The sequence below is a fragment of the Cricetulus griseus genome, chromosome 3, assembly GCF_003668045.3.
Source record: "Cricetulus griseus strain 17A/GY chromosome 3, alternate assembly CriGri-PICRH-1.0, whole genome shotgun sequence".
In the NCBI taxonomy this organism is placed as follows: domain Eukaryota; kingdom Metazoa; phylum Chordata; class Mammalia; order Rodentia; family Cricetidae; genus Cricetulus; species Cricetulus griseus.
In genome coordinates this window covers 36,109,776-36,126,461 of record NC_048596.1, presented here as the reverse complement: position 1 = coordinate 36,126,461, position 16,686 = coordinate 36,109,776, and the positions used below count along the sequence as shown (strand labels likewise).

At 43.1% G+C, this 16,686-nt stretch overlaps 1 protein-coding gene across 2 annotated transcripts in view; it reads left to right on the top strand.

The window, feature by feature from the left end:
- Window positions 1-16,686, top strand: part of Dock8 (dedicator of cytokinesis 8) — a 197,814-nt gene that overhangs the window by 166,465 nt on the left and 14,663 nt on the right. For both annotated transcript variants that reach the window (XM_027406492.2, XM_027406491.2), the window contains 9 exons: window positions 1,466-1,600; window positions 2,300-2,452; window positions 3,970-4,128; window positions 5,596-5,696; window positions 6,724-6,916; window positions 11,522-11,665; window positions 12,901-13,032; window positions 13,427-13,561; window positions 14,776-14,865. In XM_027406492.2, coding sequence (XP_027262293.1) covers window positions 1,466-1,600; window positions 2,300-2,452; window positions 3,970-4,128; window positions 5,596-5,696; window positions 6,724-6,916; window positions 11,522-11,665; window positions 12,901-13,032; window positions 13,427-13,561; window positions 14,776-14,865 — 1,242 coding nt within the window. The remainder of the gene's footprint in view (window positions 1-1,465; window positions 1,601-2,299; window positions 2,453-3,969; window positions 4,129-5,595; window positions 5,697-6,723; window positions 6,917-11,521; window positions 11,666-12,900; window positions 13,033-13,426; window positions 13,562-14,775; window positions 14,866-16,686) is intronic.

The window sequence follows — 16,686 nt, the reverse complement described above, 5'->3', positions numbered from 1 at the left end:
TGTCAAGTTGCAAATCTTAGCAGCTGTTGGGAAGGGGAGCCTGAAGGAGAAAAGGAAAGAAAGCTATGCCATTTAAATTGCTGTAGAGGTCATATACATGCCAAGCAAGCAGTCACATGGGAGGGAAGGGAGTGCAGAATGCTGGGAAGACCCCATGTTAGGGAAAGTATGCCTAGAAAAGGGATAGAAAAATTAAGGAGAAATTACACTTTTCTGAATAATTTACAAAAGGAGAAAGACGGATGTCTGTGGCCCAGGAAGCCACTGTGCTGGAAGTAGGGATTCTGGGGAGGAAAAGTACACTGTCTCCTTAAAGGACTAATTACTCTGCCCAACTCCTTAACGTGGCTTAAAGTGAGCTTGTCACCCTAGGGGTGGTCTCTTTGATTTACCAGCACAACTGGAATATTGGGTCTTCACCAAGCCAGAGATAATGTTCTCTTGACTAGAAGCTTTCTCCCAATTGGCCTTCGTTGCCACTCTAACATTATGTCTGCACTAGGTTAAAAAAAAAAAAAAAAAAAAGGTACTAAATGTGACAAATGATGTGTTCCATACTCAGATTGCTGAACGACAGTCCTGTGAATTTGCCATCCCTACTTTAGGAAAGCATAAGCCAGCCTTCCATTGCAGTGGTTCCACATCCTGAAGCTTGATCAACCATTGATGGGGGAATATTTAGGAGTAAAAATAGATCCATACTGAAAAATATATCTGTATATGCATACAGATTTTAGTTTCCCATCATTGTTCCCTAAACAATACAGAATAGCAACTGTTGACATGGTGTTTTTATGTTGTATTAGGTCCGAAAGTAATCAAGGGATGATTTGAAGTACATGAGAGAATTGTGGGTTATATATACAAATACTACCCCCCTTTTATAGGAGGGATTTGAGCATCCAAGGATGACTCAGGTATCTTTAGAAAGTTTCCTAACTTTGGTATCCTAAATGTTTAGCATCTTTGTACAAGCTATTTCTGAGAGCATTGTACCTGATACCAAGTCTCAAAGTAATTTGCAGTTTCCTTAAAAAGTTGCACTATAGAAAATACTTATTATCCTTATTAGTCCTTCTGTAGCTGACAAATGGGCTGCCAATTTAGAAGACACAACTGCCACCGAGCAGCCCTGTTGTACTTGAAGCTCCCAAATGTTTTTGAAACACTGATAGAAAATCATACCTACAAAGAAAGAACATTCCAAAAGCTATAACCCAGGCTGGAGGGAGATGAACCTTAGAACTCTGTTTAATATCCCAAAGGGATATCCCAAGTCAGTTAATTTTGGAAAGGGGTTATTGGGAAAGAGGGCTTAAGCTCTCGTGGTTGTTAATGAATGACATACTCAGTGGCTCACAGAACACTTTCAACTAAGAAGGTATACCAGTTGTCTATAATCAGGGCAGCCTCTCTGGCCTTCAGCCTTACTCAATGATGCTGTTCTTCCACACCCGCCCCCCAGGCAAGCTCCGCCCTGGACTGTAAAGACAGCCTGCTGGGAGGTGTCCTTCGAGTCCTGGTGAATTCTCTGAGCTGTGATCAGAGCACCACCTACCTGACTCACTGCTTTGCGACTCTCCGAGCACTCATTGCCAAGGTACACATGGGATGCTTGTTTTCTTACCCTTAATTAAAAGTGAGATTCTTATCTAGATTCAAGTTCCTCTGTAAATAGATCAAGCTACATGGAGGGCATGGAGTAAAAGTGTTACCGCTTCCTAAGAAAGTAGGCACACCGACTGTCACGAAGTAGCTGTTGGGGGGGGGTGACAAACGGTGGCTCTCATCCTTGAAATGAGGGCCTAACTATAAAGATTTCAAATGACCATCACTGTAACTAACTGTCTTTGATTAGTAGCGTATTAAGATTATCTTCCGTCATTGTGGGAAATCTTAGTGGGTGCCTTCTACATAGGAGCTTGTAAATTTATGAAGTGGAATTCTGCTGTCCACTATTATAATAATTTTCTCTTTCTTAGTCACCAATAATTTCCAAGGAACCCATGAAACACAAGTAAGTCTTTCAGTGCTGCGACTCACTCACCAGTGAATGCCGCCTGGCTAGCGGTGACGTTAATGGCATAGCCCTTATCTCAGCTGTGTGACTCACAATTAAGTGGACGTCATTGCTTACCTCCATCTTCTGACACATGTAGCCCATTTTGTTTATGGAGCACTACATTAACCCTTCAGGCTCTTTGCTTGTCCAAACAGACATTTGCATGTTGCAACAGACAGCCACAGAGCTTGCAAAAATACCCGGCGATGCCTCACAAGCACCCTGTGTCTCTTGCAGTTTGGAGACTTGCTGTTCGAGGAGGAGGTGGAACAGTGTGCTGACCTGTGCCAGAGGGTGCTGCACCACTGCAGCAGCAGCATGGACGTCACACGGAGCCAGGCCTGCGCCACCCTCTACCTCCTCATGCGTTTCAGTTTTGGAGCCACCAGTGTAAGCACAAACCGGCTGTGTGGCCCAGGATCGGGACAGAACATGAATGCGGAGCATAGGTAGAGGGGGCGTTGGTGGGGTAGCTTTCACTTCTGCCCTGTGAGAGAGACACCAGGGAGTGTGCAGGTGAGCACCAGCATTTGACAGCGAAGGCAGGACTGGAAGGTGCACGCTTCCAGCAGTCGCAAAGTTCCCGCACACGGGACAAACGCAAGTGCGTTGCAGATTCAGAAAAGTGTGTCCTGTTCTAAAGTCTGAATCAGTACTAGTTGTGGATGGTACCAGGGCGGCTTGTGGATGAGAATTGTAAATGATTATTGTCATCTGGACCTGATTTTTTTGTTTATGTTTTTGTTTTTCGAGATAGGGTTTCTCTGTGTAGCGTTAGAGCCTATTCTGGCACTTGCTCTGTACACCGGGCTGGCCTTGAACTCACAGAGATCTGCCTGCCTCTGCCTCCCGAGTGCTGAGATTAAAGGCATGTGCCATCATGCCTGGATTGGACCAGAATTTTAAGTGAAATGTAGACACTTTTGGGGTTCAGTTTCATAGCAAACCTTTGCTTTAGTCTGTACATATTTATGAAGCATGTTTGGGATTTTTGTTTGCTGCCATGTTAATAAGCATCTTTAAGGACTCCTTCCAATAAAGCTACCAACTGAAATGTAAAAAAAACAAAAAAAATCGTTTATACTAAACTCTGTTTTTGAAAAAAATCTCTAGCCTCAAAAAGGAATTTACAGATCAAGGGAGGAGCAAATACATGGACCCATAGATGAAATGGGGGTTCTTTAGGATTTTGTTTTGCTTTGTCTTATTTTTGTCTGTTTTGTGTTAATTCTGGGAATTGAACCAAGGACCCCATAATGCTAATCACTTGCTTTACTACTGAGTAATACCCCTGTCACTGGTCCTCATGATATGTTATAGAAGTTTAAAAACCTGTGGGACATGCTCCATGGGCCCATGGGTAGGTGTGCTTTTCACAGTCATGGAAGAAAAGGAGATGCAGGAAGCTACTGCTTACTTCAAAATCCAAAATCTCAAAAGTGCTACCTTAGCTGATCTATGTGAGTTCAAGGCCAGCCTGATCTACAGAACAAGTTCCAGGACAGCCAGGACTGCTACACAGAGAAATCCTGTCTTGGGGAAGAAGGAAAAAATAAAAAGTGCTGCCTTAGAAGGTTCCAGGCCCTTTGTAAGTTCCAAGAAGAGACTCTTGGCAGCAAAGCATGTGTCCTGTGACCAACTTTATAATAATCTTTCAGCCTTGCAGAGCCAAATGCAATGAAAATTTAAAGGAGCCTGACAGATTTATGGGAGCTTGCAATCCACCCAACCTATTTAAACAGCAATGTGACTCTTGTGCAAAGTGTAGCTCACAAATTTATTGAGAGAAAAGGAAATGCTTAAGACTGGAGTGAAAGGAACATTGGGAGCTGTTTGTGTCTGGCCCTGGAGCCTCCCCTTAGTCACTCACTGACTGTCTCTTGTTCACATCATCTTTTCTGATGCAGAATTTTGCAAGAGTAAAGATGCAGGTAACCATGGCTCTAGCATCCTTGGTAGGCAAAGCACCAGACTTCAATGAAGAGCACCTGAGAAGGTCCTTGAGGACAATTCTGGCCTATTCAGAAGAGGACACAGCTATGCAAACAACTCCTTTTCCCACCCAGGTAGACCCATCAACATATCTTGTCTTATGCATGAGTTTGGGATTACCCAGTTATAAGCATACACATTTATGGTTTTGCATATAAAATTATATATATATACATATACATATGTATATATATACATATATATATATATGATTTACAGGTATTTATAGCCTGTTCTATATTTACATGTTCTTGGGCTTGATAAATGCAATATACATACCACTGTCCTCAACTTCAAGAAACCAAGAGTCTATTGGGAAAGCATATAAGAGCTAACAATAAGAGCTAACAGAAGAAAAGTGATACTGTACTGTGTGATAGCAAATACTATACAAGACTTAAGAAAGGGGGTACAGGGGCTGAATATAGTTTTGTGGTAGAACCTACATTCACAAAGCCCGGGGTTTGATCCTCACAACTGCAAAAAATTAAATAAATAAATGAAGAAATGGTGGTCTGGAAATGTGGGGGTGGAGAGGAGTCAAATTCCTAGGATAGAATTTAGGGAAGAGGGAAAGGAAATACTGATCATGGAATGGATAATAATGTTTGTGTAAGACAGACAAGAAGGATCCCAATTTAGAAGAGCTGGTAAACAACATTAGTCCTGGTGATATTTTGTTTATGATCTAATAAAGCTTACCTGAAGGCCAGAAAAGCAAAGCAACCAGCCACTAGAGAGTTCTCACCTCTACCAATGCTCAGACTGAAGGGGCGATCGTGTCTTCTGATTGCATCTTCAGACTGCACTGCTCCTCAGACCAGACTGCAATGCATTCCTGTCTCCTTCTGTCTTATATTTCTCTCTCTGCCCAGCCAAATCACTCCTGTCTCCACCTCCCTTGTGCTGGGATTAAAGGTGTGTTAAACTGATTCACTCCCATGTAGCCCAGGGTGGCTTTGTAGTCACAGAGATTCATCTGCCTCTGTCTCCTGAGTGCTGGGATTAAAGGTGTGTGCCGCTACTTCCCGGCCTCTATGGCTGTGGCTAGCTTTGCACTCTGATCTTCAGGCAAGCTTTATTAGATCATAAACAATATATCACCACAATTAGTCCTAAGGAACCCAGGAGGACAGCTACTCTTCTGTCTTGTTGCAATGCCCATGTGAAAGATGCCATAAGTGAAAGATGCAGCCTTCTTTGCCTTTTAACTTTAGCCCCTAACCTACTCTGTGGTTAGGTTCTTACAACCTGGCCTTCCAGAGTAGAGTTTGTACCTTTGCAGTCTACAAATAACCGAAACTCATTCAAACTTGAAACTCAAGGTGTTGGAGAGGGAGATAGTGTTAAGGTCAGGGCTGCTTGATGGATCTCCAGGCCACATTACCTATGGACCTTGGGTTGCACAGATGAAAGTACCTCCAAAGATGGTCTTGAATTCTCTCCACCTTGGATCTCTGCCTATCTCTGAGCAAAGCCTTTCGCTGGATCCCCTGTACTTCATGCTCTTCACAGCTTGCACTGTTTTTTTTTTTTTTCAGGTGGAGGAACTTCTTTACAATCTGAACAGCATTTTATATGACACAGTGAAAATGAGGGAATTCCAGGAAGACCCTGAGATGCTCATGGACCTCATGTACAGGTAAACTCTCCTGAGCAGATAGAAAGGGCATTGTTGGCAAGCATGGTGGCACACACCTGGAGAAGGAAGAAAAGACGGATGGAAGGAAGGAAGGGAGGGAGGAGAGCATTATTGTTTTCGAGTCTGAATATGTGTCTCAGTGGGGTTCCATCTTTTTCTTTTATTATTAAATGTTTATTTTATTTATACGGATGTTTTGTTTATGCACCATGTATGTGCCTAGTGCCCAGGAAGGCCAGAAGAGGGCATCAAATGCCCTGGGGCTGATGGTATAGATGGTTATGAGCTGCCATGTGGGTGTTGGGAATCGAACCCAGGACCTCTAAAAGAACTGTCAGTGCTCTTGACCAGTGAGCCATCTCTCAAGTCCCAGTGGTGCACTTTCTAATGTCATTATCATAGGCAACCTGGGTAGAATAGTTGAGGGGTAGCATCCGAAAAATATATGAACACTATATATAATGGAAAACTAGAGTTGCTTCACTCATAAATCTCCAGAAAGATTGCCCTAACATAAAATACAGTGTTCATTTTAAATACTATCTTCTGTCTAGAATGAGAGAAAAGAATTATTGGCTGTTGTATGAATTGTTTCCCACATGCTTCTGTGGCAATTCATAAACAAGCAGTTTAGAAGTCACACTTTACTGTGTAGTTTAAACACTTTGTCCTCTGGTCCAGTAGTTTTAGGAGAAATTACTTACAAAGGCAAATAGCTCTGATCCATCGTAAGAGGAATAGTACTGTGTCCTCTGTTACAACTTTGAAAGAAAAGGAAGGAAATTGCTTGAGCTCCATAAAAAAGGACATTATTTTATGAGATTTTTCTCCTCATAAGACTTCTACTGAGTGTTCTTTCTTGGCATCCAGAGCACCCTGGTCACCTAGAGTTGGATGAATGTTTTACCTTTTCTCTTATTTTCTGAAATTGTAAACAGAAATATTAGTGGGGAAATAAAGGTCGCCATCCCTGTAAGAGTGATGCCATGGAAAGGCTGCACACGAAACTTTCTCAATCTGTCTTCAGGATCGCCAAGAGCTACCAAGCGTCTCCTGACCTGCGTCTGACCTGGCTCCAGAACATGGCAGAGAAACACACTAAGAAGAAGTGCTTCACAGAGGCTGCCATGTGCCTGGTTCACGCAGCCGCCTTGGTGGCCGAGTACCTGAGCATGCTGGAGGACCACAGCTACCTGCCTGTGGGCAGCGTCAGTTTTCAGGTAGGACAGGTGCAGCTTTCACAGCTTGTGTTAGATTGGTGTCCATCCGTGGTTGACTGGGTCCTCCCCCAAGGGAGAGCTTCCACAGTCACCAGAGATGGTTAGGGATGTTACAAAGGGAGAAACCAAGATGTTTCCACCATTAGTATATCTGGTCCTAGTTGTCTATGTTGCCATAGTTGAAAACCACTGTGTTAAAGTGTTATAATTACCTCATCTAATGGCATCACCATCTTTTAAAACACATTTGTTGCCGTGATAATACCTAGAGGCAATAAGAGCTTTGGGAGAGAGCTCAGACATTCTAGACATGTGGCCATCCCCATAATCCTGTGAAGCAGGTAGATTTCCATTTCACAGATGTAAGAAACAAGACAGCAATTTTTTTTTAAAGATCATTTAAATTCTTTCTGGAACATTTGTATTTGGCTTGTCTACTGGCAAGGAGGGAAGACTGGTGTAATGATTCCCTCACTCCCCAGTCCCTCAATTCTTTTACCCAACTCTGTGGGATTCCACTCTTGTCCAAAATTAAGAAAGAATCAAATTGACCTGAGATGGGAAAGAAATGGCTAAATGGATGCTTCCTGGGGATAACCCGAAAGTTACCCACAGCCAACAAGAGTAAACTGGGCCAGACCTCAAAGCTCAGATGGGGCTGCCCAGCAGCCACTTGGGCTGTTGTCACTGTGTAGTTTAATATGCTACTTAGAGGGCAGAAAAGTCCCAATTGGAAGAACATTAAGAGTGGTTTCTTTTAACAAGATAGAGTCTGTAGACATGACTGTCCCTGCAGCGTACAGACACCAGACTACAGTCATGGACCGTCTCCAGCCAGACTAAAGTTGGAAACAAGCATTTGTATTGTTCTCATTTGAACTTCCATAGCTGATTGTATGAAGGGCTTTGTTCTCATGATTGTTCTTCAACACAGTTTTGAGATGCTTTGTAAAGGAGAAAGAAAAGATGATTCTAAGTAGCTTTCCCAGGCTTAGAGAACAACACACCGAAACTGTTGCTGGTGGAGCAGGGAGCGTCTGGTTTCTGGAGGCCTGTTCATCTGCAAGCTGGGTTTTAGCAGTAACAAAAATAGCTAACTCTTTGGTTTCATTCTCAACAGATGATTTTAGTCTCAATTCAAAAATGTCTGTTATAAAACCCAGTTTATCCTCATACATAAAAGTGAATAAGAAAGTTTTTAAAAATGTTTTCAGTGTGTCTGCTTCTTTTAAGCAGCTCATTTTGTCCACTTGCCTGTTACCTCAGTGTTGCAGTGCGGCCCTTCCAGCTCCTGCAAGGCCCTTAGGCTTGTCCCTTCATGTTGAACTGTGTCATCCCTTCTCACTTCATCTACTAAGCTATTGCTTATGCCTTCTCCCAGTTGCTGCTTTTTATTTACTATTTAATGCTTAAAAGTAATTGAATTTCATTTTTACTTTTATGTTTAAAAAGCTTAATTTATCCTTATTTTACTTATAAATCATTGACTTTCTTATTCTGATATATTCCAAGTTGAGATAAAATTGTTATTCCAAAACCCCTGGGGAAGCCTACATTACCCTTACATGGGAGTATACCTTTTCATCTATCTTTATACATTGCTTCTTTTGGGTTTTTTATAGTGGTGTTATTGTTATTTGAAACAATGGCTAGGTACATAGACCAGGATAGCCTTAAACTCTCAGAGATCTGCCTGCCCTATACCTTATAGTTATTGGATTAAAGGCATGTGTTACCAGGCCCAGCTATTCATTCCTTTTTGGGGGGGGTGGGGAGGGGGAAGTTCGAGACAGGGTTTCTCTGTGTCTTTGGAGCCTGTCCTGGAACTAGCTCTTGTATACCAGACTGGTCTTGAACGCACAGAGATCTGCCACTGCCTCCCAAGTATTGGGACTAAAGGCGTGCGCCACCACCTCCCAGCCATTCCTTCTTTTATGGAATATTCATTGAATATTTATCTTGTCCACATGAACTTTATATTATAGCCAGAAACACAAACTGTTCTGTTCCTTATTTTGTAATACTTAATGATAAATAGTCTAGAGACCCAAACTCTTATGACCTAAGTGTTGTCACTACCTCTTATCCTAGCCTTCTGTGGTGTGGGCATCATTCTTCATAGTCAGAATCTCCACACTGATGATGCCATAGTAAGATTCAAGACCGGGAGAAAAGAGAAATCCCCCTTCTGTAAGTTGCAAAGAAAGTCTTAGGGCATCTTACTGACCAGGTCATGTGTTTGTTCCCAAGCTAATCATAATGGCCTGATTATCTGTGCCAGAGTCACAGGTCACAATGAACATCACCAGTGTTTTTTCTAAAACAAAATGAAGGCCAGGCAGTGGTGGAGGCGAACGTCTTTAATTCTAGCACTCAGGAGTCAGAGGCAGGCCAGTCTCTACAAAACAAGTTCCAGGACAGCCAGGGCTGTTATACAGAGAAACTGTCTCTAAAAACAAAACAGAGAGAAGAAAATGAGGATACCATAATGTGACAGAAGAATGGAGGAATTCAGACAATGTTAGCAATAATCACTTCTCCCTCCCTCCTTCCTTCCCTTCCTCCTTTCCTCCCTCCCTTCTATCTGTCTTTCCTTCCTTCTGTCTGTCCGTCCTTCCATCTGTTCATCCTCCCTCCTTCCCTCACTTTCCCTCTTACTTTCTTTGACAGGGACTCACTTGTCTTTAATTAAGAGAGATCCCTGTCTCCGCCTCACAAGTGCTGGGATTTTAGGCATGTGGTACCATGCCTGGCTCTACTGCTGATTTCTTACATATTCTTTGTGTGCTCTAGTTTTTAATCTCACTGTACTCCAATAAAGTTAAGCCTTTGGGAGAGATGAGTAGAGTGGAGAAAATGTTCAGGGGAAATAACTTGGAATTCACTGCAGTCCAAGCCACTGAGATCATTGGAATTCTATCCCTGGAGTGCAGGCAAACTGATCTCACAAACATAGATGTGGATGTGTTCTCAAATACCACCTTTACTTTTACCTCCCTCGCTCTGAAGCCAGGAATGTCTGCCAGATATCCCCTCCCCAGTGACTTAACAGCTATTGAACTGCCTAGCTCAGACCTATCCCTCTACATGCAGAAAAATCATCCAGTTCTGTTAGTGCTGCTGGCCTAAGTGACTAGGTTCTTTCAGCTAAAATCGTAATAATTCAGATTTGGAAGAAAAATTGGTCACAGAGGACTTCCAAAAACTCTGTTTGTGTTCATAAACGTATTCCATTATAACTGTGAATGCATGGGCTGTGACAACTACTTCTTTATGAATTCCTAAAGGTGATTACCTTGATTTTGATAGCTGAGTCAGAAGGCAGATAGCGTTTATTTAAAAAACAAAAAAACGCATCTGAGCAATTGGTAGTAGCTGACTGGAACATTATGCTGGGAGTTTTGAGGTATAGCCAACCTCCAGGGAAAAGAGTAATCACTGTTGAGTTATGCCTGCTACGTGCACAGCAGGAAGAAGGAGTGTCCTGTGTGCTGTTTGCAGTTCCTACACAGGGAAGGTTTCCCATTTGTTCTACACATCATACTCACTTCTTCCATAGCTGAAAGCCAGGAATGGCACTTGGCCTATCAGAAGTATGGAAGTCACTGCCAGGGTCAGAGCCTGGATGAGGCAAATGGTGTACATGCAACATAAAATGTGAAAAGGAACTCATTCTCAAAATAAAGAAGTCCCAAGACAGCAATCCCATGACCCTAAAACACGAGTGCTTCTGGAAATGTTGTGCCCTGGGTTCTCATTTGCACCAACCCATCCACAGACATTGCATTCCCTGGTAAGAGGCTCTAAGGTCTATAGTTTATATAAAGGAAAAAACACACAGCAACAAAATGTGTGTGAGGGTGGGCAACTTCTTCTGAGCTCTACCAAAGCTTCTGGGCAGGCGGTGGTGGTGCACGCCTTTAATCCCAGCACTCGGGAAACAGAGGCAGATGTATCTCTGTGAGTTTGAGTCCAGCCTGATGTACAGAATGAATTCCGGGCAGTCAAGTTTACACAGAGAAACCCTGTCTACAAAATAAAAAATAAAATAAAAAAGCTTCTGTATGCCAGGATAGGCTCCAAAGCTACACAGAGAAACCCTGTCTCAAAAAGACAAAAAAAAAAAAAAAAAAAAAAGTTTCTGTAAAGAAGATGGAAGACGTCCTCATCCATTACTTTCATATGTTTTAATATGGTTATTTATCTCAAAGCCAAGACAAGCAGGAGTAGCAGCTGGCAAAATGGGGCTCCATTCCCTGCTCTCTGGCCTTGGCCTTTTAAAATCCAAGGCCCTTATATGTCCCTTAGGGTTATTTCACTAACAGTGAGGTTGTTTCAGCCAAACTGTTGTTACATTAAGGAAAGTGTCCATTCTAGAAAGTTCCTCCATGGTTAAAAATTGTGGGGTTTGATGACAAGTTTGCTCAGTGGCCTTCCAAATGAATAGCCACCAGCAGCTCATGTGGATGGAATTGCAAACTCACTGTAATCACCACCCAGTGAAGGTCATACAGCGTGGCTTCTTTATCCTACTATCTATCTGGATTTTGTGGTCCCTTATTTGTCAGTCTCCTGATCCTGGGCTCATGATGGGTTCTCTTACAGAATATTTCCTCCAATGTGCTGGAGGAGTCTGCAGTCTCTGACGACACCCTGTCACCTGATGAGGACGGAGTGTGCTCTGGTCGGTACTTCACGGAGAGTGGCCTGGTGGGCCTCCTGGAGCAGGCTGCAGAGCTCTTCAGCACGGTCAGTGCCTACAGGGCTCCTTCAGCCTTTCCTCACACTTACCGGGGCGTGCAGAATAGGACTGGGCCTGGCTGGATGCTCCTGGCTAGACCAGCGATGACTTTGATGTTCACAGATTGCATCAGCTCTCCAAGGGAGGAGATTTCATCGTGGGCATTCTCCTATTTCCAAGGCATGCTCATTGGCCCGGAGCCGTTTCACAGTATTATTTCCATTTAATAGTGTGGCAGCTAAGCCACAGAGAGGTGAAGCAGCTTGCCCAGGGTTACACAATCAGAGATGAGGCATATTCTTACGCCCTCCTTTTCCCACTCACAGAAGAAGATAGGGCAGGAGCCACTGAAGAGCAAGCAGGGATCCATGACATCTTCCCTGGGACACTCAACTGGTCTTCAGACATGTATAGACCAAGGCAGCTCAGAGAGACGGGGCAGCAAACACCACAGAACCATCCCTCGGTACCCTGATCTGGGTCTGACTCTCAGTAAGAGAAAAAGCATAGGAAACCCACTGCAGTTCAGTGGGAGGTAGAAAGCCACTCATATGTCTCCATTTTAATCATTGCCCTCTCTCCCCATAGTGAAGCCCAGTAAATTTAATACTTTCTTTAGCTGACCCCATTCTGTTTTCCTGTATTATTATTTTTTGTTTTCTACTCTTCACTTACAAACTTCCTCCTTAGATTTTCTGTGTTTATTGTGTTCACTGCCTTTATTTTCCTGTCTTTGTTTTCTATTTTAGAAATCAGAAAACAGTTTTTTAATTGATTTTTGGTTATTGTACAAAACTAGCTTCCTTATTACATTTTCCCATATGCATATATCATTGTACTTTGTTCATATTCACACACACACACACACACACACACACACACACACACACACACACACACCCTTAGTTTCCTGAAATCCTAGAAAATCAATTGGTTAGAATCCCATTAGAACCCCTTGAGGTCCTGCAATTGGCTAGAGGAGAACCTGTGATCAGCTCAGAAGCCACAAGCCACCTCTAGGAGCCCCTTATTACCTGTGACATCTCCTCCCCTGTTTTCAGTTTGAGGAAAGCCACCTCCCTGGTTGGCACCACTTAGCAAGGTGCCTGGTCTCCAAAGATGCCCAGACAGTTGTGGAGGATTCCAAAAAGTGCTATGATGCTCTCCCAAATGTTGTTTGTGTAATTAATTCTGGTTCTTCCTCTTACACTTCCAGTGCATTAAATAATCTCCTCTTTCCCAGGGAGGCTTGTATGAGACAGTTAATGAAGTCTACAAGCTGGTCATTCCCATCCTGGAAGCACATAGAGATTTCCGGAAGCTGACCTCTACTCACGACAAACTGCAGAAGGCCTTCGACAACATCATCAACAAGGTAGCTGGGGATGGGTCTGGCCTATGGGTCTGTTAGCTGGTGTCTAGAGATCTCCCTGACGACAGATTTCCCTTGAGCTCAAGGAAGCTGTAACTCTGAATCAAACAAGGAAAGTCTGGGAATACAGTGTGGCAGGCTGGGTTGCTTTATAGCTAGGGAATGTGAGAATTTTTAAAATTCAGTTAAATGAAGCCCCAGGAGTTTTTTCATGGGATTTCTTTTGTAATCATTGCTGGGGTTTATTGTGTAAATATTAAATCTATTTAACAGAGGGGTTCTTCTTCATGTCAGTTGTGGGAATAAAATGTTTGCTGCCCAATAACCAATCCTTTTAGTCAAGTGGATCACCAGTAATGACACAACTGAAGGAGACCTCCCCTTTCCTCTGTAACAGGACCATAAGAGGATGTTTGGAACTTACTTCCGAGTTGGTTTCTACGGATCCAAATTTGGGGATTTGGATGAGCAGGAATTTGTGTACAAGGAGCCTGCAATTACAAAGCTCCCAGAGATCTCACATAGACTAGAGGTGAGAAAATGGCGCTGTGTGCTTGACCTTGTACATTCCCTAAAAACAAGGTAGAATGTCTTTTTTTTTTTTTAATGTGCTCATTGCTGACCTCTATATAAATTTCTACATTGCATTTGTAGTATGAAGGTAGTAGGCAGGATTGTGAGTACCATAGGAGTTGCACATTTTTCTCTTGATCCTATGTTTGTTTTTACAAAGTCTCAAATTTAAATCCTGGATAGTGATTTTTGCAAGACTGTATCAAATCCAGTCAGCATCCACACTTACTTATAGTGCCTTCCACTCATTACCAATATATACCAGTTGGCAGTGGTCATGGTGCTTTCTGACATGGAGGTTTTCATCTTGATTTCAAAACAATCTAACCAAATCATTCCCTTCACTCTCAATGGTGAGGCTGCCCTTAAGTGTCTCTAAATAACACCTTCTACTCAGATATAAAGCAATTGCAAAGTGGCTATAGCCAGCCCCAGCTCCAACCTGGCAGCTACACAATGGAACAGAAAAGAGTAGCAGGTTCTCAATGACAGAGCAAACAGCAGAAAAACAGAAGCAGAAATTGAGAGGAACAAATAAGAGCTCTCTTCGGGGCTGAGAGACCAGGGTCCTGAGAAGAGTTGACATTTAACCAAAGGTTCCCCGGTTATTCTGCCATGTTCTTCCTTTGATTTTGTCTCCTCTTAGACTGTAAAGCTTCAAAACTCACTGATGAATAAGGCCAGAGGACTCAACTCCAAGAAGCTGTGGCCTAGTCAGGCTGGGCAGTTGCCCAAAGTCATTCATCTCATGACAAGGAAAACTAGCCATTGGCCCAGGCTCTTAACTCCCTAATATTGTGTCCTCTGCTTAAAATTAGAAATGTGTGTCTCCGTCTCCTTGAACACTGTGGCTTGCCACATTATGGGAAGCCTGGCAACCTCCAAATTTCCAGGATACAAAATGTGAGAAGTAAATAGTGCCTACCCATGGAGCTGCCTCCAGAAATCTGATGATGATGGCTGAATTTGAGACCATGCATCTGTATTGTGGGGAAGCTTAGGTACTTGAGTGTGTGGAACATCTTATACTTTTATTTCTGTCTCAGGAAGTGCTTAAGGTTGCTTCTCAGCTCAGAGGGACCATCAATAATCAACAGATTCTGCCTTGTACTGGTTCCAAGGAGATGCATACTTTCCAAATGAATTTACATACCCTTGGCTTCTCTGTCCTAGGGATTTTATGGCCAGTGTTTTGGTGCAGAGTTTGTGGAAGTGATAAAGGACTCCACTCCTGTGGATAAAACCAAGTTGGATCCTAACAAGGTATGGAGAAAACAACTACCAGACTCTACCCTGAAAGTGTAAAATGACCTTCTGTGTCTGGGCTCTCCCAGTCCTTCAAATGCAAACATGTTTTGTTTTGTTTTGTTTGGGGGTATGTCTGCACACACACACACACACACACACACACACACACACACACAGAGAGAGAGAGAGAGAGAGAGAGAGAGAGAGAGAGAGAGAGAGATGTGTGAGTGGGGTATCTGTGAATGTGCAGATACACTCTACCATCCATGCCCACATGTGGAAGCTAGAGGTTAGCATCAGGTGTCTTTGTCTACCATGTACCACCTTATTTTTCCTACCTGGAGTTCCCTATTTGGCCTTTGAATGCCAGGATCTACCTGTGTCTACCACCTTCCCCCACCCCCAGCACTGGGAATACACATGTGCCATGCAGTGCCTCACTTGGCTTTTGTGTAGGTGCTGGGGACCTGAAATCAGGTTCTTATGCTTATACAGCAAGCCCTTTACCCACTAAACCATCTCCTCATCCCGTTGAGATTTTTTGACACACGTTCTTGCTATGTAGCTCAGGCTGGCCTTGAATTCAATATTCTATTGCCTCAACATCCCTAGTGGTAGGATTTGCAGGGCATGTACCAACACACCAGCCAGCAAATAAGCATTCCCTCCACTCCAGGGTTCAATTTCTGATTGATCAGGTCTTTTAAAAAAACAGATTATGGTCAGGATGTAAATAAATAATTTTTTAAAAATGAAAAATAAAGTGTTCATCTAGCTGATGGTGGGGTACATGCTTTAAATTCAGCACTTGGGAGGCAGAGGCAGGCAGATCTCTGTGAGTTTAAGCCCATCGTGGTCTATAGAATGAGTTCTTTGGATAGCCAGGGCTACACAGAGAAGCCCTGTCTTAAAAAACAAAATAGGGCAAAAAGCATATTCAAAAAACAAGAATCATAATAGGAGCTGTTTGTAGATGGAGTTTCTGTCCCACCTGGTCCCACAGCCCCTTAGCCCCAGAAACTCCGTCTCCAGCTGTTATTTATTAAACACCACAGCTGTATGTTTAAATCATTTCCTTCCATCCTCCAGCAGCCCTTAGGAATAGGTTTGGTTGTTTCTATTTTATAGATTAAAAAATCCAGCCTTGGGAAAGTTGAACAACTTTCTAAGATGATGCTGATGGCAGAGCCACTGCTTCCCAAGAGGTCTGATATCCAGCCCACATTCCTCTTAATCACTCCAGCTCATTAGTGCATTCCTATAAAATGTTTAAACTTTCAACTTAAAATATGTCTTAAAATATGCCAACTTCTGGGGCCTGGAGAGATGGTCCAGCAGATAAGAGCACTTCCTGCTTTTCCAAAGGAATCAGATTGGTTCCCTGCACCCGACATCAGGAGGCTCGCAACAGTTAGTGACTCCTGCTGCGAGGCATCCAACTCCCTCTTCCGACCTCCAAGGATGCATGCACAACTGTGACATATACAAACACATAAACATAGTGTGTGTGTGTGTGTGTGTGTGTGTGTGTGTGTGTGTGTGTGTGTGCGCGCGTGCGTCTAAAAACATACAGCAGCTTCTGGCAGACAGTGTTTAGTGGCATCATTCTTTAAGTTTCAGGCATTTCTTCTAGTCATGTGCAGGACTGCTACAGTAGTGGAGGAAGGATCGAGGCTGGAAGCTTGTTTCTCTCACGTCCACACCGAGGTGTGTCCATTCCACCTGACAGTGCTGTGCAATTCTGATGTCGACAGCTCACATGTAGCATGAGACTTTACCAGTTCAAGACTGCCCTTGTTTCAAACATGAGCCTCAAGTGAGGCTCCCATATGTCTC